A 22,955-nucleotide genomic window follows, 5' to 3' on the forward strand; every position below is an offset into this window, starting at 1 on the left:
TTACATGAGAGTTAGGAAATTTTATAATAGCAAAACCTTAATTCATAATAAATAAAAATTATTTTAAATATTTCAATTAGATAAGTTTGATTTTTTTTTTTTTTATAAATCTTTGAGATTTGTATAACAATTTATTACGTAGAAGGTAGTGCTTAGTTACAACCGCGTCTGGCAGTTGCTGGAGGTGTATCGCGGGATGCAAATAGCAACTGGCTAACAGGTTTTATCTTCAAGTTCGTATCTCCCTTTCACTACCTGCCGAATTGTGGAATATTTATCAGGGATTAAATCTTTGTTGTATTAGAGGCTATAGACACGTAGAGGTTGAATCAGATTTCTTATCAGCTCTCCAAAAGATTGACAATCACAGCTCAAAGCTAAGTCGAAATACTTGTTTATTGCAAGATATCAACAAACTGATTGTTCGAGAATAAATTATTCTTCTATCCACGTTTATCGTGAGGTCAATCAATACACCCATTGTATAACCACCCATCATAAAAACTTCTTTTGAATTATATATTATAAATTCTCCATCAGCAGAAATACTCACCTATCTTTTAGTTGACAATTAGGAATAGCTTATTTAGAATGATGTAATTTGTTTTATTCCACAATATATATATATAAAAAATTCACCAAACTATCAAACTTAAGAGAAAACTAAAAATAGATATAGCTATTTTTTTTTTATTCCTTTGTAACGTTGTATACAAGTGATAATGCATGTTTGTAATAGTCTTGGCGGAAAAGAGTTGACATAACATTAATAATGGATAATTATTTAATAAAAAATAAGAAAAAAAAAGAAGAAAGCTTTGACATCTTCTCGTTTATACTTTATATGGAGAAACGCATTAAAGTTTTGGTTACCCAATCTGGATTCAAACAAATACTTAGGGGGTAGCATTGTTGTAGCCGAGTGGTTGAAATTGAAAAAGGCCTCTAGTTCTTCTAGTTCCAGCTTTATCTTGTCCATCTTCTAGTTCCATTCATTCATTAAAGCAATCTTTACTGACTGGAAAATTAATGCCTACTGGTAGAGAATAGACTGGCCTATTCCTCTAATGCCTTCTGTCCAATATCTACAAAGAAGATAATCTGGTTTGAATTTGAAGATGAAGTTTTCAATGCTGTCCTATCCCTAATCCTGAAGATTTCTTTATTTACTTCTGTTACCTAACCCTTGTTCTTTTTCACAGTCGAGCCAAAGACGTAATGCATTAGGCAAGTTACTGGAATTACAATTGTAGCAATCTTAGTTAGACAGGATTTGATTGCCCAGTAATCAAGATAATGCGACCTGCTAACCTGGAGATGAAAATCAGTGTTGTTTTATTGCTTTAGGAATAAACATCACATGAGAAGCTATAGCTAGAATCTAAATGTTGGAACCGAAAAGCTGGAAGTATTCATGAATTTCTATCACAATGTTTGAAATGTGCACAACAAATTGAACTGCAGATAATAAATCAGCTCTTATGGTTTAAGACAGCTTATAGCACTATAAGTTCAACCTTTTTTGGGCATGGCAGCAAGTCTGGTGTACATTCTTGCCATGGACTGGTATCCTCTAACATCGCCAGATCTTAAAAGATTGCCTGTCCACAGGAGGGAGTGGTGTTTGTTAGGGATAAACATCAAAAGTAAACGCAGCTCAAAGTTCCATATAATCCATGTAGCCAATATAGATGCCAATATATCAAAGCTTCAAAGAAACTACTAGTGCATAGATATGCCAACTTGATTTACTTCTTTACCAGGGATCTAGAGATTTCAGTTTCTCTCATATTTTTTCTTCAAAAAGGATCAGCCTTGTTATCAAGAACTTAAAATGCACATAAATTCTAAGAAGATGCCATGCTAATAACTGCGCAAGCATCAACAATTCCAGTTCCATCTCTAATTTACTTGGAAGGAGCAAGAATGATAGAAATGTGGACAGCGAAAAGGGCAGGAGAAAAAGGATACCGTGGGTTGGCAAAACAGGAGAGATCTTAAATGCTTATGTATCCTTTTTCAAACAATAAAATACGCAATTCACTTTTCATTTCTCCAATTCACCAAGGCCATATTATTTGGCTAAAAATACAATTTTGAAACCACCGCCTATCAGAAAGAAATACATTCTTCAAGGACCAAGAACTTTCTCGCATGATGATATACATTTCGGATATTCTTTTACAATTCCCCTAGGTAAAGTCATAATGTTAAAAACCGGGGGTAAAAAAACACATTAAAATAGACCAACTTACCAGAATCACAATTGAGTGGGCTATCAGGTTCTGGGTGAGCCATTAAAGCTATTATAGCCCTACAAACAGACTGAAGTGTCCAAGCAGGGCTCCATGCATTCTTCAATATATCAAGGCAAATCTCTCCAGTCTGTAAACGAGATTAACAAAAAATAAGACTAAATTCTCATATGAGCATCTTGGAAATTATTACGTTTCACATATCAATAATCTGTAGACCTTATCAGAAGAGGGATTCCTATGAGAACAAGATTGTACTGTTAAATTAACAGATTTTTATTCTCAACCTCTGACATTATGACTACCATTCCTCCATCAAGATCTCTCATTTTGGCGGTCATGGTTGCCGAGTTCAAAATCACCAAGTATCCCAAATCCCCAACAAAGGAACAGAAGAACATTACATTTTAGTTAGCTAGATATTAAGTTGCTATCATGGGCATTGATATATTTTGCTTTCCTTCCATTTTATTCTGTCTTGATATTCAAGTAGAGCATATAAGGTTATGAACTCATCATATCAAAAGAATTTACACCTTGAAATGCACGTTGGGATGAAATATTTTCGTCAAGAAGCGCACTTGAGGAGGTTGCAAAGGATACTGCTCGGGAACAGAAAAAGCAAGCTGAAAGACTCCACCTTCATAAGGAGTCTCAGACGGTCCCTATATAAAAAGTTATAGTTCAAGCAAAATCAAACCAACTACTAAAAGCCTACACCATATTTTTTTCTTTCACTACTTTACTTGAGCCAACCTTGATAAGAGCAGTCCACTTGAATATGTTGGAATCATCACAAACTAGTTGAATGTCCGGATCGGCCGCCTTTTCTCGTTGCACCTCTTTGTATTCCTTAAACAACCTTGCTCTTGATGCCTTCACATGAACATTCAACCATATTAATCAAGAAAGAATTGCTTTGGACAAAAAACCCACACTCAATTCTTAGGTAATCACCATTTATTTAATTAAATACACAACAAAAATACATAATTAAACCAAGAAAAAACAGCAGTCTACATAAATATCAGCTAACCTGCATCTTTTTGTTTGTTGCTCGGTGGAAATTCAATTATACCTCAAAAAGTATATATATTTCGATATCAGCGTGACAGATAGCTGCAAAATTGAAAGCAAAACCTAACATTGTTAACAATTTACACCACAAAACTAATCAGAGCCAATTTTTCGCGTAAATAATTAATGATCAACGGTTTGATACAGATCAGATCAAAGAAGATATGGATTAAAGGAATTAAATTGAAACGATAATTGATAATTTGAAAGGAGGAGAAAGGAAAGAGCTCATTAGAATCCTGACCTGGAGCTGAAGTTACCCGAGAAGAGAGAAAAGGAAGAAGCTTCTTTTCTCGTCTTTTAGTTAAACAGAAAAGCTAGATGAGGAAGTTTTGATTCTGTGTTGGACGATCTATTTTTTTTCATTCTAGATCAACGGTCAGAAAAACATACCCGAGTACTAGGTCGTTGATGCGTGACCCGACCCGAAGAAGATAACACTCTTGGAGGATGACGTAAGATGCGTAACCAAACTTAGGGAAATTGTGGCATAAACCCTAGATATTAGGACAGCTTACCCCTCTGTGACAGCAGCCTAGGGTCGCAAAAAAAAGAAAAGAAAAAAAAAAAACAAGTTTCAATGGCTGGTTCAACGATTCTATCGAGATTATCATCGGCTCGGTTAAATGCGCTTGCTCTCAAGCTTAAGAGCAACAAATCAGTGTTACCCACAATTTCTCCATTGAAACCGAGCTCTCAGTCTCTGGTTTCTTCTTCAGTGAAGCGCATCACTGGGATTTCAAGGTGAGATTTTTTACAAGTAGAAGTGTTTGGGGTTCTAAAGTTATGAACTTTACTATTCTCTTTTCTCCTTTTTCTGTTTGATTTCTGTGAGAAATGGGACGAAGGGAAGGTTAAATGGATTAAGTATTATAACAGTGTCTTTTTTTCCCTTACTCGCACGGAATTTTAGATTACCAGTGGAGCTGAGCTGCTTAATCTCAATGATGCCATTACACAGTGCAGTAGCTTCGGCTCGCCTCAGATCATTTCTTGCCATAGAATCTCAGAGTTGGGGTTTGATTCCTCAAGGTCCCCCTCTCTCTCTCTCAGAAAGCACATGAGGACTGATTTTATTGCTGGCACCCAGTGTTCATTATCTTAGCATTGCCAATCATTAATAGGAAAAATGAACTGATCAAAGCAACATTTTGATCTCAAGAATTATTCTGAATGCTTGGCTCTTGATCTCAACAGTTTGATCTTCTAATCCGGCTTGTCTTCAATGTTGCAGGTATCTCCTTGCCTTTATAACAGCACACTCTGTTTGTGGTTTGGCAATGGACAAGATCTTTGTCATCACAGTGAAGTGTACTTCCTTTCTGAAACTTGAAAAAATCTGTAAGGGTTAATAATATTTCTCATTGTTTCATAATGATATGATGAACGCTAGAAAGTGTTGATCAATGGGAAGATAGAGAGGCTTGAATTGGCATCAAGAAACCAAATCGATCCCTTTGGATTGAGCCGAATCTTTTATCAGTTTCTGACTATGGTTCCATTGTTGTCTTGCCTTATCTTGCAAGTCTTGGTTTTTCTTCCTTACTGTTCTACTTCTGCATTTCTATGAACATTTGTAATTTCAGACCGATGGCAGTATGATCTCCATGCTCTCAAATGTTGGTATTGAATTTCGGGTGGGTTCTGAACATTTGATCCCATCCTTACCCACCAATGAAAGAAGTTGAATGCAGTAAAACCATCCATAGCTTTTTGGTCTTGACAAGAATGCTTGAATGACTTGATCCAACTCAACATATAATGTACTAAGGCAAACAGTGCGTAATCTTTTCCAGTGCCATTTATATGGAATTCAACACCACCTTGTAATTCAATAAGCCAAAAGCAAATTCCAGGATGTTGTATATATTACAACAGCCATACAATTAAAAATGCCTACAGAAAATTTATGCCCCTGCTAAATTATATTACAAATGAAAATATAATTTCCATAAGTCTGAGAAGAAAAAGAAAAAAGCCTAAGAGAAAATCAAATCTCATAAAATCAACCTAACTCAAAAGAGTTGATCTTTCCATTTTCTCTACAGGGAATGTACATGGTTCCAATGCCAAACATGCAACACAAATAAGCCAAGGGACTGGTGAAGAATATATATATTAGAAATTTAAAAAATATTTAAGATAAGGAAAGGAAGAAAATGAGAAAAAAGGAAACAAGTTAGCAACCAAAAAATATGTAATATAAAAAAAATGCAAAAAAGGCAATTCCAGGTTCACATGCTACCAGCTCTTCCAGGAGTGGTTTTGGTTGATTTAATTTTTGCCATGTCAACAAGGTCTCCAAACAGCTTATCCTCTGGTTTCGAAGGCTTGCTTGGTGGAATGTAAGACGAAGTAGAAACCTGGTAGGAAGAGTTTTTGAGGCCATTGTCATCTCTGATGGATAGCCCATACATTTGCTGATCAAGATACTGTTGCTGACCATAACCATATATTCCCATTTGGTTGCCATACATTTGTTGAGGATACATAGAAGCCATCTGACCAGCTGGCATTTGCTGTGGAAGCATGCCCATATACTGTGCTCCCTGGATCGGTTGGGGTTGAAAACCAACAAACTGGTTCCCCTGCATAGTCTGGTTATTAATTGCTGACAAATGACCAGTCGTGATTGGCTGAATGTACATACCCACCACCTGGTCACTTCCCATTTGTTGAGGTCCTTGAGGTTGGGAATGTGTTACTACAACTTGAGTAACCATTGACTGGGGATACTGAGCACCTGCTACTAGGCTAGCGTCCGCTTGTGCTTCCCAGGGTGGTGGTGGTAGTGAGCCACTACTCTGGGCACCTTTATCAACATGCAAAAATAAGCTCCATCAATTTTACGCTAGCAGTAGCAAGAACATAACTATTCAGGCAACCCAAGAAGCCTAGAACATCACTACATGAATTGGGTGAGGGAAAAGTCCATGAAGATGTATATTAATGATTTCCCAAGTGAAATGTGGCATGCTGTGATTACATGCATCAGTCCCTAAAAAGAAGAAGGGCCTATGCCAAAAGTAAAATGCTCAACTCATGCATAAAAAACCTCTTATAAACAGAACAAACCATAGACAGGTGAGGGGGGCTGCTGCTGCTGCTGAACTAGCTGACCATTCCAAGCAGGACCAGTGCCTTGAGCATATGACTGCTCATATCGAGGTGATCCCATGTTTGGTGCAGTTCCATTTGCATGATAATTCTGCTGCTGCTGAATTTGAGGAGTCAAAGGGTTGGCTTGTCCAGCCAAACCTGAAGACTGGAAGTTAACAGAATTGGACGTGTTGTTACCATCAGAAAACATATCAAAGAGAACAAGGGCGTTCTGCTGTGATGCAGGAGTTGTTTGTTGCAGTTCCCCCAAAGGAACAAGCGCCAGTGAATCATCTGCCTTCGGTGAATTGTAGTCATCACCACTAAGCAGGTCCATTTTGGGATTGACTGCAGCTGGAGGAGTTGAACCATTAGTTGTAGGAGGAGCAGGAAGCAATAACTGATTAAATGGATGAGAACTTGCATCAGTGGTTGAAACAGATCTGCAAAGAAATCCTGTTAGTTAAACCTTGAGCTATCAGAAACATCTGTTCAAGGGTTTCAGATAACCCCCGGATTAATTCAATGTCAATCCTGGCAACCTAACATTGGATAAGCAAATAGGCCATGCCTGACAGAGAGAAATATATGATTAAATATAAATAATTAAATCCAAAAATGTTCAAAGGTTGCCACTCCAACATAATCAACCACCTGCAATAGACGTATCATATCTCAAAAACCTCAGCAACTAAACTCTACCAAGAATTCCTCCAAACAAAGAGAAATTGATAGTGTAGAATAACAAAAAAATCTTGTAACCAAGTTCCGGGGTGCTGACTACAAGAGCATGATTAGCACCAGTATTCAAGTAATGCTTAGGACAAGAAGTGTAATGCAGCACTCAAACAGAACTTTATTATCCTTAGCATATTCTATCATTTTCTATAGAAACACAAAAGAACAATAATTTTAATCACCAAATCACCGCATAAGGTAATCCAGTTCAAAGAAGTACCTCCCCTCGGACTGCTTGCTGCTCTCCCCAGTGTCAACTAGGGGACCATCGACATTCACAAGTTCTCTTGCAGGTTCAGGCTTAGGTCTCTCTGCTTGAGAAGAAGTTCCTGAAGCTATTGCTTCATGCTTTGCTAGTACCCGCTGCAAATCATCATTCAATGCTAAGCCTTGACATAGCAGTGACTCATCCCTACAAAAGATAAAAAGAATCAAAGGTGATGGGTGCTTTAAATGTAACAATATTTCACACATATCCTTCTACCATCCCGCAGAGGTTAGAAACTAACTACCAATGAAACTCATACACCAGGCAATAAAATTACAAAGTCCTTTGCTCTCAATACTCCTGAGGATTTCACTCCCTCTTTTGGGCAAGCATTTTAATAAGTGATACTGGCACAATCACCTTAAGGACCAGGTAATACAAAAAGAATGCATCAAAAAACCCACACAGACAAGCATGTCTGGACCATGAAAACAGATGAGGGCATCAACGTAGAGAAAGGTACTAAGGGCCATTAAGCATAACTAAATGAAGTTATGGTACAAGAAAGGCTGTCCTTACGATGTTGAATTAACAAGGTGTACAACTCTTTGTTTGTAGGCACGGCACTGGTCCACTAAGTCAACAATCACCTCCTGCCTAAGTCCCTGAAATTGTAGAAGAAAGATCACTAAATATAAAAACAGAAAATAAACTTATAGAAAACCACAACAAGCATTATAAGATTAGTAGAAGATTTATCAGCATGAAACCTCAAAAACTTTTGGAAAGTTGTTTCATTATAAAAGATGAAAAACATAAAGTTTAAACAGAAAAACTGTTTCAATCTGACCAATTTGAGCATTACAAACAAATTATTACACAAATGTTTGTTATATGAAGACTTGAGTAGTCACTTTATATACAATTGATGGCTTGTCAGGTAGAAACTACATTACTATGCTCTTGCGGGAACACAATATTGTTTTAGCAAGTAAACAAAATATCTTCTTTTTCTCTAATTTCAATATTGTGAACATATACCTCCTTGTTTCCAGGATCTAATGCATTTAGCATTTCTGCAAGGACATCCATAATACCCCGCGCGTTCTGAATTTCTGTCAAACTAATAAAAGAAACTCCAGTTAAAAGACTAGATGCATCATCAATGATTAAATACCAAGTAGGAAACAGTGAATTAGCAATGTAATATCTATCGATAGTATGACAGAACAAGTAGTCCACATTTTCCACTATTATAACTGCTCTAGTCCGTGGAAAGTCCCTACTGCTTTATTTCTGGGGCAAAAGGGTATGCATTGGTGTGACAACACCACAGCAAAGTTTCTCTATAAAAAGTACATTAAGGAGTGCCTAAAAAGTTTGTTTTGACAATTACTTTATTTTAATATCTAGAAGACATTAAATTAGCCATATGCATTGAATGGAAAGAAATAAAATCCTTATTAAACAATTGAAATTCACTGCATAACCCATATTAAAAACAAAACTCAATAAACTTTGCAATTTATTTATTGGGTAATGATAATAAGAATTTATTATGAGCAAAAACTTTTCACCTAAACAGATTGCTGCAGCACAATTTCTAACAAAGACATCATTCGGTAAGGGAAGTTTAAAAAAACAAAACATAGGCCATCATAGAACTGAATAGGAATGATGAAAAACCAAAAAAAAAATCACTATGCTTTTACTACTCAAACAACCTAAGAACAACAAAATACCTCAGGGTTGGGAACTCAGACTCTGCAGAAGACTCAGCTGTCTCTGGCCGATCAGCATTGCGAATATTTTGAGGATAAGAAGACAAAGGTTGTGATTGAGGAGGTGTAAATACAGGTGCAGACCTCTCAGATCTCTGAGGGAATACTGCCCCAGCACGCTGAAATAATAAACCAATTTGGCTCAGAGAAAAAGAAGAGGGAAAAGGCCATATTATCTAAAAGTATTACTTCCATAACCGCATGTTTTAGATATAATGAGATAGTCATGAACAAATGATAGCATATGAGGAAACGAATCCCAAGAAATGCAGCATGTCTGATACAGTTTGAGATGAGAGGCCTCAGCAGACATACCAACAACTCTTGGTAGGCAACATAATATTGTGGATATCTTGCCCTTGCTCCTCCAAAAGCTTCTTGCCAAGTGTCAATAAGAATCAATATCTTCTCTTTGACATGAAAATCAGGCTACAATTGAGCAGAACAAAAACTGAAAACAAGTTTGACTTGAAGAAAATAAATACAAAAGGGGAATTAAAATTACTTACTACCTTTTTCTTTACTATTTTGACCATCTCATGAAGAACATCTCTCTCTGCAACATGCATATGGACAATGTCCCCGCAGTTTTTTATGATAGTCTCTAGTAGCTAAACATAGCAAGTAGACCAAAATTTTTAAACAAGTTTAGTCCTATGAGAAGCAAAGGTGATAAAAAAGATGAGAGAATTGATAATTATATCTAGGGATTAATAGAAATCAATGTAAAAGTTCTCAAAAGCTTACAGTTAGTGCAAGAAGTTGAACTTTAGCATTTTTACTTCCGAGCTTCTTTTTTATGCCTTTCACAACATCTTTTGCTTGCCTGATAAATAAAAATCATATTTGAATACTAAATTCAGTAAAGCACAAAAAATTCAAACTCAAAATATATAAATCCAACCAACTTCGCCTCCCTCCCCGGCAAGAGAAAATTAAAAAAGAAAGGCCATTATTAACCAGAAAATGAGGAAATAAACCATTTGGACCTTTGGACTATCACAAGAAAGCACAGAAAGTAAAAAGCAACAGGAGAAAATGATCAAAAGTAATTAAAAGAACACTATTATATAACTTAATTACCATTAAGCTGACCATGTAAAAGTAACTCAAAACCTGGTTCGAAATTGAGAAGTGAATATCAACACATTAGGATGATAAGGTCACGGCCACTAAAAATAATCTATCACATATTAATCTATCAACTTTAAGAAAAGTAGCTGAGCTCTCTATCACCAGTCCATTTTCACATGAAATTAAATCCTCTACCAAACAACAAGCGCCATATTTAAGAGCTGTATTATCAAATACATCAATGAATTAAATTACTTATTGAACAAAGAAAAAGCAAAGCAAACTGATCAATCCTGATAAACTTCTTAAAACAAAATCTCTTACGTGTTATAAAAGAGAAGTCGGCATTTAAATTTCGCTTAAATCTTCAATTAGTTGCAGAGTAAGAGGAGAAAAAATTAAAAAAAAAAAGAAATAAAAAACAGTCCAAGCAAAATCGAATACCGAAACAAGAAATCACACTAGATTCACCAATCATGATTTTCATTCGTGTAATAATCATCAAATTCACACGCAATCGTCAATAGAATCATAAGAGCTATAACAACTTCTCAAAAAAGAAAGGAGAGATTGGAATCCAGTGCGGCGCGTACCCAGGGTCGTGATTGAGCATGTCGCAGATCTCGATGTTCCTAGCCCAATCAGGCCCGATCAGCATATCGCTAGTAGCTCTCTCCACCATAGAGTTCACCATCTTCGCTCACTAAAGGCAATTCGCACACGCAAAAAAAGAAAAAAAGAAGAAGAAGATCAATCCGGTTCCTGTCACCGTCCGGCGCGATCGCAACGAACAGCAGAATATTCCGGAGACTCCTGCGAAAACACCCTCTCTTTATCAAATAAATCGAACAGTCCAAAAATCGGCAGGTCTCTCTTTCCCTTTCTCTTCTTCCCACCTCGCTTCTCTCACCTATTCTCTCTCCATCCGAGATCAAATCAAATAGTTTTTTATTTTTCCGTTGGGAGAAAAATCATTTCTGTTTTCGTTTTTTAACTTTTTCTCAATTATTTGGGCGGTGAAGTGAAAAAATGAATGACCAAACAAAATTGGCCACGTGTTATTAAACCGAAGCACGCACGTGCCGAATCTAGATGTACTTATATTGATACCGATGGTTTTCCCGACCGCTTACATCAAACGGTTTTTTTATCTCGTTTACTGGACTGGGCCCTTCGTGCGGGTGATTGCTGGAGTTAAAAAAAAAACAAAAGAAGTGGCTGCTGAACGGTGCCGTACTCAGCCTGTTCAACTTTGATGGAACTACTTTCACGTCACCTAGTGGGGATAGATCTATTCTTCACCGGCCAATGAAAAGACAGATTGGTTTCTTGTGAGCTGCGACTTCAAACGACCTTCTATCAAAAAATTGTTCTTTGTTTCTAATCATATTTTTTGAGACACATGAAATGTTTCCAACTCAGAAAGCTTGCCTAACATTACTTAAACAGAAATAACTTTCTTTTAAGTAAATGTATACATTTCGTTAAGTTTTAGTAACTCTTTTCTTAATTCAATATATATATTAAATCAGTACATCAAATAATAGTTTATAGATTAATAATTAATCTGATATTAATATAATATTAATATAAAATATGAAAATAACACACAATCATGTCATAATATTATATCATTATATTATATTATTATTTATTATAATATAATAATATGATAAATCGATAAAATGTAATATTTTAAATAATATTAATTAATTAATTTTTGATTGTAAATATTTATTTAATTTAAAATATAAATTAATAAACAAATATGTGTTTATTTGATGTAATATCTGATTTGAAGGGTTATTGTCAAGTTGACGGGAGTTTTACTTGTTTTGAATGCTCATAAATTCTATGGGGAGAAAGTGAAGTATGAAAAGAATGTACGATGAGGAATTAATAAATTGACAAGAGGACTTTAGAAGCAGAATTTTGATAAACATGTGATCTTGGACTTTCAATTCCTAAGTTGAGAGAGAATCATATATTTATTTATTTTATAAATAATTTTATTTTTTTATTATTAGTTATAATTATTATATAGAAAAAACCAAATCTCATATCATATGTGTAATAATTCAAAACTAAGTATTATATTTACAAGAAATTTTAACACTTTTTTGAAGTTATATTTTTCTTTTTTTATTATTTAAATAATTTATGTAGTCTTATTTAATTCCCGACCAAATGACGGGCGACAGAATCTAAGCAACCACGGAAACGTCGAAGAGGAAAGCAACAAAGTTACAAGAAAAACAGAACCACACAAGGTGTTGTCTTCCGGTCATTATAAAATTCTTATATAAATCTCACCCACTAATTTTCTCCACCGCCTACAGCCTATTGCATTAAGTCTTCTGCGGTCACGAAATATATCTTTTTTAACGTTGAAAGAACAGTAGGCATCACTTTATGGCAAGGGCCAACGGCTTAGGTCACAAGGCACGACTAGAGCATAATCGAGGGCCTGACTAGATTCTTCACTTGCTTTTTTAGGCCTAAATTTCGGGGTCCTTGCATGTTTCAATCATCATTGTCAATATCGAGTTTTGTTTAACAAAGGTAACAGCCTGCCAGGCAACAGGATTCCAACAGTTTTGGCTGATCATTGAGCTTTGAGCATATCGTTTTGGCAAAGATGCAGAGGGGATCCGGGCCCCCATTTTTGCTTTTATGAACTCTACTTTTGCAATCTCGAATATTGGGTGCATTAAAATTGGAAAATGAGTCCAGTTTCAGACTAGTTTCCATGGGAAAGAGACAAGGGTTCTCTCTCTAATCTCTATCTCCACCTCTCAAACCTTTGGGTCTTTTGCCCTGCACTCCCGGGGTTTGCCTAGTGGTAAAATAATAGTAATAGTAATAATGATGATGATATCTATTGCAGATTAAGCACTCTCCTTGCCCGGTGGTTCAGGTGATAAGGAAGTATGGATCTCTTTAGATTTGATAAAATGTAGCATTTTGCCTGGAGTTTTATGTTGATAGTCTTCTTTTAATACCAAGCAAAGAAGCTATTTTCTCTTACCATTATCTCTTTATGGACTTGTAGATCTAATTTTGAACAATGAAGATAACTAGCATTGGATCAGGACAAGGGCCTCAAACTGCTTATTTTGGCTAACTGTTTAATTTCATACAATATATAGTGCTTTGGATTACAGAATTACAGAGTCGTTTGTCTATCTGCAAAGCTTACTGGCAAGAGGCAGATTCATGGCAACGACCTCTCAAAATTTGTAGTCATACCTTCTGATACCAAGATACTGAATTAAGCTTGCTTAATAAGGAACAGGTACTCGGACCGAAGAGGGACCAGATTTCATGTCCTCTAGGATGAAATTCAAGAGCATCTGGGATATTGGACCTTCTTTGCCTACAGATAAACACAAACGAAATTATTAATGCTAAAAGTTGTGATAAGGTAAAAGTTAAAAGACCCTTTTTTTCCAGCTAAACGACTAAAGAATGGGAAACAAAAGATCATATTAAAAATGAAGTAATGGCTTTGGAAGGTGTTAGAATATGCCCAGGGATCTATTTAACATCTCTTTTAAGAAGAAGAGTGGTGCATCAGCTATAAACTACCAAAGCACCATGCTTTAGACTTCTTCCAACAAAGAGACCCTTACCAAATAAGACTGACTCCATAGAACAAACTGTGGATTAAATAGGAAAGGACTTTCTCTTGCTACCACTTTGAAGGAAACAGAGGGGGAGGAAGTGCTCCAGGATCAAACATTTTAAGGCAGTTTGGTTAATGACGCATTATAATTTCAGAGGAAGCACTTTTAAGTTTTAATCCACCAGGAAGAAATGATGTTAGTAAAGTGTCAATCAACCAAAATGCAAGCCAGGTGTAATCCAAGCAAATTTCAATGCAAGAAACTAGTGAATAAAGGTTGCACCTTATGTCACAGAGGAAATTTCTTACCATCACCGATAACCTGTTCATCCCACTGCACTACAGGGCGAACAAGGACTCCACTGCCAATAAGCATCATTTCATCTGCTCTCTTCCCCTCCTCAACACTCACATTATCCACTCTTATTCCATGAAGCTTCCCATCTCTCACCAGTCCCTCTGCAAGAGTCAAAACTCTCTTAGCTGTGCAACCACTCAAAATTTTGTCAAAGTTGGGCATCAGAAGCTCTTTTTCCTTAGTAACAAATGCCACATTCATATTAGGCCCTTCAGCAATAAATCCATCATTATCCAGCCAAATGGCCGCATATGCACCTTTTTCTTCAGCTTCCATCTTTGAAAGCACATTTGGAAGGTAATTTACACTCTTCATGCTGGCAAACCGGGGAGGTTTTATGGGGACCGATGAAGTGACTACTTTGATGCCTTTTGAATCAAACAAAGATTGATCTTCAATCACAATGGCATAAAGGGCTGGTTGATAGCAGCCGGAAGGTGATAGATGGAAGTCACCCGGTCCAGCTGAAATCCAGTATCTCAGTGATCCTTTTATACACTTAGAAGCACTTACAGTTTTAACAAGGATTCTTCTTATAGTCTCACGATCAAATGGAAGGACAATTTTTGCCATGGATGCTGACCTTATGATACGATCAAGATGTTGGTCTAATTCATAGAGGTATCTGAGATGTGACAAACATGTAATGGAGCTTGACAAGTACAAATTAACATGTGAAATTATATTGAGGAAAGACAAAGAGAACGACAATGACATGGGATTGCAATGACTTCTTCATTCTAACAGTTCACAAAAACCTCATAAAGATATCTTTTCTCTTATTAGTTGCAAAAAAACTCAATTTTCTTGACACCAAAGCCTCAATCTTGGTACAAACGAAACATTCTTAAACAAATTCTAAAAAAATTATTAAATTCTCAAGGATAATCGTATTGTTCCCTGTTATGAACAGAGTTTAAGACTTGAATTAGCTACTTTCAAGGTTTTACTGCTTGGAAAGTAACAACAGCATAGAAGAATTTATCTTGTACTTCTCAAATAAGAAGGAAACTGCAACCTTACAACTGAACTTTCATAGTGATGTAGAAAATAGTTGCATCTTAAAATTTATAAACATTAAAATTATAAGATTGTGATTTTCGACACCATAATTTTAGATATAATGCCATTCCAACTTAGGACAAAAAGAGTTCAATTTCTGCTGACAGATTCACTAACCCGTCCATTATTGCAGCAGTATCAAAGACACCATGCCCCCTATGAACCATGTGATCATCCACAGGGATCACCATAGCTGCAGCATCAGTTATTATTCCACCAAAAATGCTAGAGTACATGGCCAGGAATTGCTGCTTTCCTTTATAGTTTTCTCTGTTCTGTTTTAGTTTTTCAATAGCCTTAACAAACAAAAAGTTTAGATTAAGAAAGAAAAAACCATCACTGACACCAAAGTACAAGAAAGGTAAAACGAAACATAGATCTAATAAAGATTCAAGAGAGCAATAAAACCATATGATTCAAAGCTGTCAACTTTATTTCAAAGTGCACCAAATTTTGATTCCAAAATTTCTTAATCTGCTTTATAGAATTGTCATGTAGGAAGAGCAAGACTCTTGAAGAAGAGAAAAAGGTGATTAAGAAGACAAACCTCTGAGCAAGACAGGAGAGGAATGTCTGATAGTTTATCAGTAGAATCTGCCACAAAAGAAAGACAAAATGATCATACTCCAAGACAAATTACCCAAGCAAAGGATGTGATACGAGCCGGAAAAAGACACTAACCGATCAAAGGTTCAGTTTGATTCGAACTTGTAGCGATTCTCAATTCTCTGACGGACCCTTGTTTCGTAAGTGAAAGATTTCGTGGAAAAACACATAAATCATGCAAGTGATGGGTGTGTCTTGGAGGAACATGGGACATGTATCTTGGGAGAGAAGCTGGCAGAGATGCCATGGAAGCTATAGACTCTGTTGTTGAGTGACCGATGAATGAAGATGTCTTGTTTCTATTAGTAGGCTATTCAAGTAGTTGACTAGAGTTCTAGCGGCTGGATTCCAATTGCCACGAATGAGATGACGAGATCCAGTACAAAACTTTGCCGGCCGAATCAGGAATGATGTTCAGCATTTGTTCTCTTTAATGGCGCGTGGGGTCAAACATGATTCCTGGACCACCATGGACCCATGGACCCATGGACCCATGGACCCATGGACTCATGGACCATGGTCCATAGCGTGTACTTTTTTTAATCCATTTTTAAGAAAATTTTCAATACCTTTTATTGAAAATGAGCAAATATAAGGTATTTGTGACTTATTTTATTTAATTCGAGTATCGGTGATCTCTGATAACGTTATTTAGAATTTAAATCTTAATAAAATAAATAAAGAAGTTATACATTTACATCTTGATTCAAGATTTAAAATAATTAAAATATATTTTATTATATGGATTAATTCCATTTCATTCTTATAATATTTCAATGATTGTCAATAAATTAAGATATAATCACTTTAAAAAATGAGTTTATATTTAATACAAGGACCGTCAACTCGACACTCAGATGCGAACTCATAAAATTTTCTAAATGGTGTTATTAGGATGATACTCAAAAAATTTTTTTTTTCATTTTCAGATATGTTCAAAGAATACTTAGATCAAATTTAATATAATTTTTTTAAAAGAATATCGTTGAGTACCATCATTAGTAAAATTTTACTTTTATTGTCTGGGATCTGACTTTTATGAGGAATTTTTTTAAAAATATATTTTCATAACCTATTTATGAAAAATTATAAATCTGGTTAAAATTAGTACTCATTAATATAAATTAAAATATTAAAATTAAATAAAATATAATTTTACATAGTAAATTATGATGTTTAGTAACTAATAATATGATAATTTTCTATTCATTGTTCATAACTAAATATAAGTATCCGCAAACCATATAAATTTAAATATAAAAATCAAATAATCAAATAATATAATTACAAATCAAATAAAAAAATTATAATTTTAAAATATTATTTGACATGCAATACTATTTTCTATTAGTTATATTATAATTATAAATTCAAATTATCAAATTAATCAAAAATATTTAGATATCAAGTACTTAAAAACTTAATTTGTATTGAAAATTTACCTACCATTAAAATATAGAATTGAAAACTGCACTTGAAAAAGCTTTATAAACAAATAATGAAGAAATATACACTAATCTATATCAATTCTATATAGTAAACACACTTACTTTAAAATATAATAATTTAAAGTAAAATACACAAACAATTGAATTATATACTTCAGATTTCAAAAATAACTTAATTATGCAACAAAATCGTAAAACAAATTCCTCTCAATGTTAACAAAAAACAAAATAGCTCAAATGCAATCATTTTTTCATTTTACTTCACATAATATTTATAATTCTCTTATGTTTCAAGTGCTTAACTACTGTTCCTTTTAATTCAATTTAAGCATTTGAAATGAAATCAAAAGAATTGGTTAACAATTGATTACATTAACATCAAGACATAAAATGAGATTGCTTTAGTAAAATCACAAAGTATTAAAATTCCCTAAATCAAGCTCATCAACTGAATTAAAAGCTTGAATAAAAAAATTAAATAAATCAAATAAATAATTAAACAATTTGTTAGTTGATCTTCCATATCTATCTGTATTACTTAAAAAAATTTCAAATTCTTTAAATTGACATTCTTTAAAATAAGTAAGTATTAACTGTGCATTTTTTTCTCAAATTGTTCATATATTTTATTATTCAAATAATTTTAAATATTACGTTCAATTAAACTAACCATATTAATGTCACTTGATTGATTAGTTAAAATAGACATGATTTTGTTAAGATAAATTCTTATATTATCAAATATATCAATTAAATTTCATAAACACGTAAATATTAAACACTTTTTGGAATAGCCAGCTTGTGGATATAGTCCCTTATAAATCTAAAAATTAACCATTTGTTATCTTTATTGGAAACATAAATCATGGTTTTGCATCCAACTCTTGTCTCATCAAGTTGGGCTTCAAATCTATCTTCTCTTCCAATATAATTTTTTGTACAATAACTTTCTTTCGAACAAACAAATTCTTACGCGATGATAAATTGAGTTTTTTAAAATTTTTTTACGCAACCTTTACATATTCTAAATCTTTCACACTTTGCATACTTAGTATAATATTTTAACGCCTCTTCCAATAATTGAACCAACATTCTAACAAATAGCTCTGAACACTTTTGATTTTTTTTTTCATTTCTATTGTTCATTGTGATTATTATCAACAAAATCTAAAATATTTTTATAACCATAATCATGATCAATCCCATAAACCCTAAACTTTCCATCAGCATAAGTTACTATTATAAATATGCAACAAAAATCTGCAGAACATCCCCATAACTCAGCTCTATAAGCGGTACAATTATCCAATTTAGCTACATAACTGCCCAGCCATTGACCTTCCCTCCAGCAGAACCCAAGTTCATGCTGCATTGTTGTGTCCCATCTGAGTTAATTACTACCCAACCAACTATCGGTTGAAGCCAAGAGATTAACACCTCTTCTCGACGTATTAGAGATTCACTAACATAATCAAAAATTGAATATGAATTATCAGTTGCAGCTGCAAAGTTTTTAATTATTGAAAACTTGCTTCTTGTTGAAAATTTACTCCATTCAAAATTTGAAGCATTGCGCCACTCCTAAAGTTACCAACTTGTGATGTCAAAGAGAACAGGCCAAGGCAAGTTTTCAACATTCTGCTGGTGACTATCTAAATTAGAATACAGCCAATCGACCAATCAAATAAGTTCAACAGTCAAAACATGGAATAAGTTCAACTTCATAACTAGCAGACATCATTGATATTGGACAGTTACCTAAACACTACCAATCATACTTAAAATATAGACACCATGCAGCAAATATGTAACATTCAATTTATAATCTGTTTACTTTTCAAAAAAAAAAAAGTTATAATTTGCTCATACATGATAAGCCTCTCAAAAATCATATATATATATATATATTACTAGTACATTAAATATAATCCTTTAAATAAGCAACCATGAAATTTTTTTTACCACAAATCAATATGGTAATAAACAGAAATAAGAATTTATACAGCAAAAATTTACTAATTATAGTATCAGTTTATCATATTTTGTATCAAATATAATCTCTTGAAAGAATTGGGAGACATAAAATCCTATATAAGACCAACCATTTCACGAATCGTACAGTTGGAAACCATACGTGCCCACCCCGCAGGGGAAAACGCGCCAAATCCCAGAAAAATGGCGTAAAATTGCTGTTCACAACTGAAAGCAACGCAGCGCCGGCAACCGCCTCTCCAACTTCGATTCAAGAACCCAAATTGAAACCCTAGATCAGTAATTTCAATCAAATTCGTTCTCATCCTTTAAAAAAGAACTAGGTCTATCTTTTTTTAATTCCAAAATAGGCAACTAGGGTTGTTCAAAACCCTAGACTTCACATTCTTGCATTTGCTAACAATAGCTAAAGGTTTAAAAACCCTTGGTCAATTACCTACTGGGTTAGTGTTTTCCAAGCGAAAGCTTCGATGGCTATTATTGGCGACGCGCTACGGCAAGCGTTTATGCCGAAGCACGAATACGAAAGCCTAAGAGAGGAAGACAAAGCTTGGACGAAGCTTCAAAGACCGATCTTAATAGGTTCCATTGGGATCATTTGTCTCGCGATCTTTGTTTGCACAATTATAAGCTTGAAGATCGTGTTTCCAGGTGATGATTTGAAGCGACCGTTTTGCGACGACCGGAGACTACAGCCTTTGCCCGTGAATGTAAAAGGAGGAGGTGGCGGCGATTCGGATCTGTTGCCCGGAGCGTTTTATTTGACTGATCAAGAGACTGTGGATTACTATTGGATGGTTGTGTTTATTCCATCCATGATCATTTTCTTGGCTTCGGTTCTGTATCTTGTAGCAGGTCAGTCAAGATTCTGTTATTTACGCTTTGTTTCCTTTAAGTGAAATTTATAGCGAGTATGACATTTCTTTCGAGATCTTGTTTAGAAGAGTATGAAGATACAGAATTGCACATTTTGAAAGGAGGAATGTTGGCTGAATTAGGGAGGCTATAAAGTTCACTTTTTGTTTATTCTTCAGTGTCAGAAATTTGTGCCTGGAGATTGGAGGATTATCATGGCTAAGAAGCTGATAATGGCCCCTGGCTACACATTTTGAAATAACTAGGGAATATAGATGGAATACCATTCTTAGACGATATTAAGAAAATTAAGATTCTTACTAGACCTGCTCAAATGGTATGGGAGGCTATTATTGGTTGTCTGGTTTAGTCTTCGCAAAATGAATTGATCCTTTAATGGTCTCCACTCTTTTGTGTAAGTTAGGTTCCCAGTGGTAAATGGTTGATTTACATAATCTCTGCCTATTTGGTTAGCTTCTCAATTAGTCATTGCTTCTATTTTATACACTTCACATAAATTTTGGGTAACCAGTCTATCGACCTCTAGTATTGACTTTCTGTTGTTATTGTGATGTTAAACTGGCCCCAAGAATTTTGGAACTTGCATTTAGACTTTTGTGTGTGTTATGCACGTTATTCAGACGATTTTACTTTTGCTTTATGGATGGCTACTGTTTCTTTTTGTTAGTGTTATGTGTTGGTTTTTCTAATGCTAAAATTTTGTGAGGATTGCTATGGTGGTCTTTGAATTTTCTTGTATTTGTATTTAATTCCTTGTCATATTTCCTTTTAGTTTATTAAATTATCCTGGCTTCTTGGTTTGCAATCTTGATTTGACTATGCTTTCTGCCTTTTCTATCTCTAATGGTTTTAGTCATGATTCAGGAATTACTGTTGCTTATTCAGCTCCAACAAGGCATGGATGTTTAAAGGTGGTTGAGAATAATTACTGTGCTTCAAAAAGAGGTATGCCTATTTGTTATTTCTTTTACTTGATCTCCTATTGGTATTGGAACTTTTGGCCCATTCTAGGTTTGTTATGATTCCATGGAAATTGTTTTCTCACTGCTCATGTTTTGGAGATCTAAAATAAACTAGGTAATTTTAAAATGGCGCTACTTGTTGAAATCTGTTGTTTTGCTGGAAAGAAATGGGAAGATGGAAGTTGTACTTGTTCTAGCTACAGCTTCAAAGTAAATGACCAGATCTTCTTTGTCTTTCTCCTCCTCCTGAAAATTAGTGTAAATTAAATTATTGAAATTTGGCTCTATAAAGCTATGAAGACAATTAACAGCTTGAATAGATATACTTATTCATTTGCTAGGCTTTTTTTGAGGTCATCGGAACCGCTACTATTTGTTACCGTTTTATCTCTGTTCTTATGTTGCTGTTTTTCTTATGTGCAAATATTACTTTCATAGATAAGAATGCATGTTGAGTTACCATATTAACTTTATTGCAATCTACAGGTGGGGTTCGTTGCCTGTCCATTTTGAATGTGGTTTTTGCCATCATTTTCGGTCTTCTTGCTTTGTTCTTGGGTTCAAGCCTCCTCACATTAGGGAGCAGTTGCTCATTGCCCTTGTTTTGGTGCTATGAAATTGGTTCGTGGGGGCTGGTGATTCTATATGCAGGAACTGCCATCTTCTTAAGGAGGAGAGCTGCCATAATTCTTGATGAAGGAGAGTTTGGCAGTCGAAATCTTGGTTTAGAAATGTTGGAGGCTAACCCCTTGGAAGTGACCCCAGATGTGGAAAGGCGTGTTAATGAAGGCTTCAAAGCATGGATGGGATCATCCCTCCTATCGTCTGACGATGAAGATGAACCTGAGAGTTATCATGATGTGCCTCATTTAACACGTACAACGTCTAACAGGCAGAGAGTGTGATCTTATATCAAGTCACGCCCAGTTACAGACTTTGTGTGGAAAATTTCACTACTTTGCTGCCAGCAGGAAGCTGGTTCAATTTTGGAGTGTGGAAGCTCACGTGTAAGAGTTGTTCAACCAACAGCAGATGAACGAATGAATTCTAATTGTAGTGACAATCATGATGTCTGGTTGATTGTGCTGTCGATTGCTTCACTCCTCGTAGGTGACCTTCGTAGCTTGTGAATAGTTAACCACAGTGACTCATTGCCATTTTGTGTTTTGCGCCTTATTCATGAAAAAGTGATATACGTTTTAGATACACTTTCTTGTAGAGCTTGTGTACTTGCCCAACTGGGTCATCAAAGCTTCAAAATTCAGTGATGGCAGAAACCATTAAATGCTGTTCATTGTGCCTCTAACATGCTTTGTTGGTGGATGAATGTCAACTGATTTTAGTGTGCTATGCATGTCATTTCGCAAATTTGACCAGGTGCAGCTGATGTTTATGTTTAGAAAAAATAAAAAGAAAATTGTAAAAATATAGAGGTTTGCATTTTTCTCTGGACAAACCTGGCATTTGGACTTGGCATGGTAAAATGGGTTAGGCAAGTTTTTTTGTGGGCCGAAAGGGGATTATGACAAATGGCAACAAAGCCCAAAACGTAGTAAGGGAATGGGCTACCAATTTTGCCCAACTGCTGACTGTCTCAGCGGTTTCGAGTAAGATTGGGCTTACATAAACAAATTGAAAGCCCAAAATCCTAAGTTCCAGACATCACATGATCTTTCCTCACTAAACCCTAATCTCTTTCTGTCTCTCTCTCTCTATACACTATTGTTTACAGTCGACGGTCCTCACTACCAAATCTCTTGGTTGAGGTGAACATCTCCTATCTCCTCAACATCT

At 35.1% G+C, this 22,955-nt stretch overlaps 5 protein-coding genes across 7 annotated transcripts; 2 read left to right on the forward strand and 3 right to left on the reverse strand.

The window, feature by feature from the left end:
• Positions 1–1,312: 1,312 nt before the first annotated feature.
• On the reverse strand, positions 1,313–3,722 carry PEX4 (peroxin4). Its single transcript, XM_021420050.2, has 6 exons — positions 3,577–3,722; positions 3,292–3,374; positions 3,012–3,131; positions 2,792–2,920; positions 2,256–2,385; positions 1,313–1,601 (listed from the first exon to the last, which is right to left on the reverse strand). Exons 2-6 carry the CDS (start codon positions 3,295–3,297, stop codon positions 1,513–1,515), a joined length of 474 nt encoding a protein of 157 aa, XP_021275725.1. The 5' UTR covers positions 3,298–3,374; positions 3,577–3,722; the 3' UTR covers positions 1,313–1,512.
• Positions 3,723–3,763: 41 nt separating this feature from the next.
• LOC110410395 (uncharacterized) lies at positions 3,764–4,817 on the forward strand. Its single transcript, XM_021420051.2, has 3 exons — positions 3,764–4,076; positions 4,246–4,364; positions 4,567–4,817. The coding sequence occupies exons 1-3, from the start codon at positions 3,913–3,915 to the stop codon at positions 4,584–4,586; spliced, it is 303 nt and encodes a 100-aa protein (XP_021275726.1). The 5' UTR covers positions 3,764–3,912; the 3' UTR covers positions 4,587–4,817.
• Positions 4,818–5,432: 615 nt separating this feature from the next.
• LOC110410393 (ENTH/VHS/GAT family protein) lies at positions 5,433–11,210 on the reverse strand. Its single transcript, XM_021420049.2, has 10 exons — positions 10,826–11,210; positions 9,906–9,984; positions 9,671–9,769; positions 9,474–9,587; positions 9,120–9,277; positions 8,419–8,500; positions 7,957–8,042; positions 7,390–7,581; positions 6,408–6,874; positions 5,433–6,144 (listed from the first exon to the last, which is right to left on the reverse strand). The coding sequence occupies exons 1-10, from the start codon at positions 10,924–10,926 to the stop codon at positions 5,567–5,569; spliced, it is 1,956 nt and encodes a 651-aa protein (XP_021275724.1). The 5' UTR covers positions 10,927–11,210; the 3' UTR covers positions 5,433–5,566.
• Positions 11,211–13,309: 2,099 nt separating this feature from the next.
• On the reverse strand, positions 13,310–16,257 carry ADCL (D-aminoacid aminotransferase-like PLP-dependent enzymes superfamily protein). 3 transcript variants are annotated; one of them, XM_021421062.1, is made up of 6 exons: positions 15,959–16,257; positions 15,825–15,871; positions 15,395–15,573; positions 14,473–14,840; positions 14,167–14,316; positions 13,310–13,608 (listed from the first exon to the last, which is right to left on the reverse strand). In XM_021421062.1, exons 1-6 carry the CDS (start codon positions 16,128–16,130, stop codon positions 13,514–13,516), a joined length of 1,011 nt encoding a protein of 336 aa, XP_021276737.1. In that variant the 5' UTR covers positions 16,131–16,257; the 3' UTR covers positions 13,310–13,513. The 3 variants fall into 3 exon arrangements, with proteins under 3 accessions (XP_021276737.1, XP_021276736.1, XP_089638837.1); XM_021421061.1 differs by having other exon boundaries at positions 14,167–14,840; XM_089782711.1 differs by having other exon boundaries at positions 14,141–14,840.
• Positions 16,258–19,428: 3,171 nt separating this feature from the next.
• On the forward strand, positions 19,429–22,495 carry LOC110410426 (uncharacterized). The gene is made up of 3 exons (XM_021420093.1): positions 19,429–20,178; positions 21,064–21,144; positions 21,648–22,495. Exons 1-3 carry the CDS (start codon positions 19,794–19,796, stop codon positions 22,064–22,066), a joined length of 885 nt encoding a protein of 294 aa, XP_021275768.1. The 5' UTR covers positions 19,429–19,793; the 3' UTR covers positions 22,067–22,495.
• The last annotated feature ends 460 nt before the right edge of the window (positions 22,496–22,955 follow it).

The sequence above is a fragment of the Theobroma umbraticum genome, unplaced genomic scaffold (assembly GCF_002168275.2).
Source record: "Theobroma umbraticum cultivar Fairchild unplaced genomic scaffold, ASM216827v3 scaffold_56.0, whole genome shotgun sequence".
In the NCBI taxonomy this organism is placed as follows: Eukaryota; Viridiplantae; Streptophyta; class Magnoliopsida; order Malvales; family Malvaceae; genus Theobroma; species Theobroma umbraticum.

Coding starts and splice junctions, on each gene's coding strand:
- LOC110410426 (XM_021420093.1), top strand. CDS start 19,794: ATGGCTATTATTGGCGACGCGCTACGGCAAGCGTTTATGCCGAAGCAC. Junction 20,179..21,063: donor GGTTCTGTATCTTGTAGCAG/GTCAGTCAAGAT, acceptor GTCATGATTCAG/GAATTACTGTTGCTTATTCA. Junction 21,145..21,647: donor TTACTGTGCTTCAAAAAGAG/GTATGCCTATTT, acceptor TGCAATCTACAG/GTGGGGTTCGTTGCCTGTCC.
- LOC110410393 (XM_021420049.2), bottom strand. CDS start 10,926: ATGGTGAACTCTATGGTGGAGAGAGCTACTAGCGATATGCTGATCGGG. Junction 9,278..9,473: donor TTGCCTACCAAGAGTTGTTG/GTATGTCTGCTG, acceptor TTATTATTTCAG/CGTGCTGGGGCAGTATTCCC. Junction 6,875..7,389: donor AGCAAGCAGTCCGAGGGGAG/GTACTTCTTTGA, acceptor ATTTCTTTGCAG/ATCTGTTTCAACCACTGATG.
- PEX4 (XM_021420050.2), bottom strand. Junction 2,921..3,011: donor AGTGGACTGCTCTTATCAAG/GTTGGCTCAAGT, acceptor CTTTTTATATAG/GGACCGTCTGAGACTCCTTA. Junction 2,386..2,791: donor ATCCCAACGTGCATTTCAAG/GTGTAAATTCTT, acceptor TCTCGTTTACAG/ACTGGAGAGATTTGCCTTGA.
- LOC110410395 (XM_021420051.2), top strand. CDS start 3,913: ATGGCTGGTTCAACGATTCTATCGAGATTATCATCGGCTCGGTTAAAT. Junction 4,077..4,245: donor CGCATCACTGGGATTTCAAG/GTGAGATTTTTT, acceptor ACGGAATTTTAG/ATTACCAGTGGAGCTGAGCT. Junction 4,365..4,566: donor TTGGGGTTTGATTCCTCAAG/GTCCCCCTCTCT, acceptor TCAATGTTGCAG/GTATCTCCTTGCCTTTATAA.
- ADCL (XM_021421061.1), bottom strand. CDS start 16,130: ATGGCATCTCTGCCAGCTTCTCTCCCAAGATACATGTCCCATGTTCCT. Junction 14,841..15,394: donor ACTGCTGCAATAATGGACGG/GTTAGTGAATCT, acceptor GTCACATCTCAG/ATACCTCTATGAATTAGACC. Junction 13,609..14,166: donor TGAACAGGTTATCGGTGATG/GTAAGAAATTTC, acceptor GTTTATCTGTAG/GCAAAGAAGGTCCAATATCC.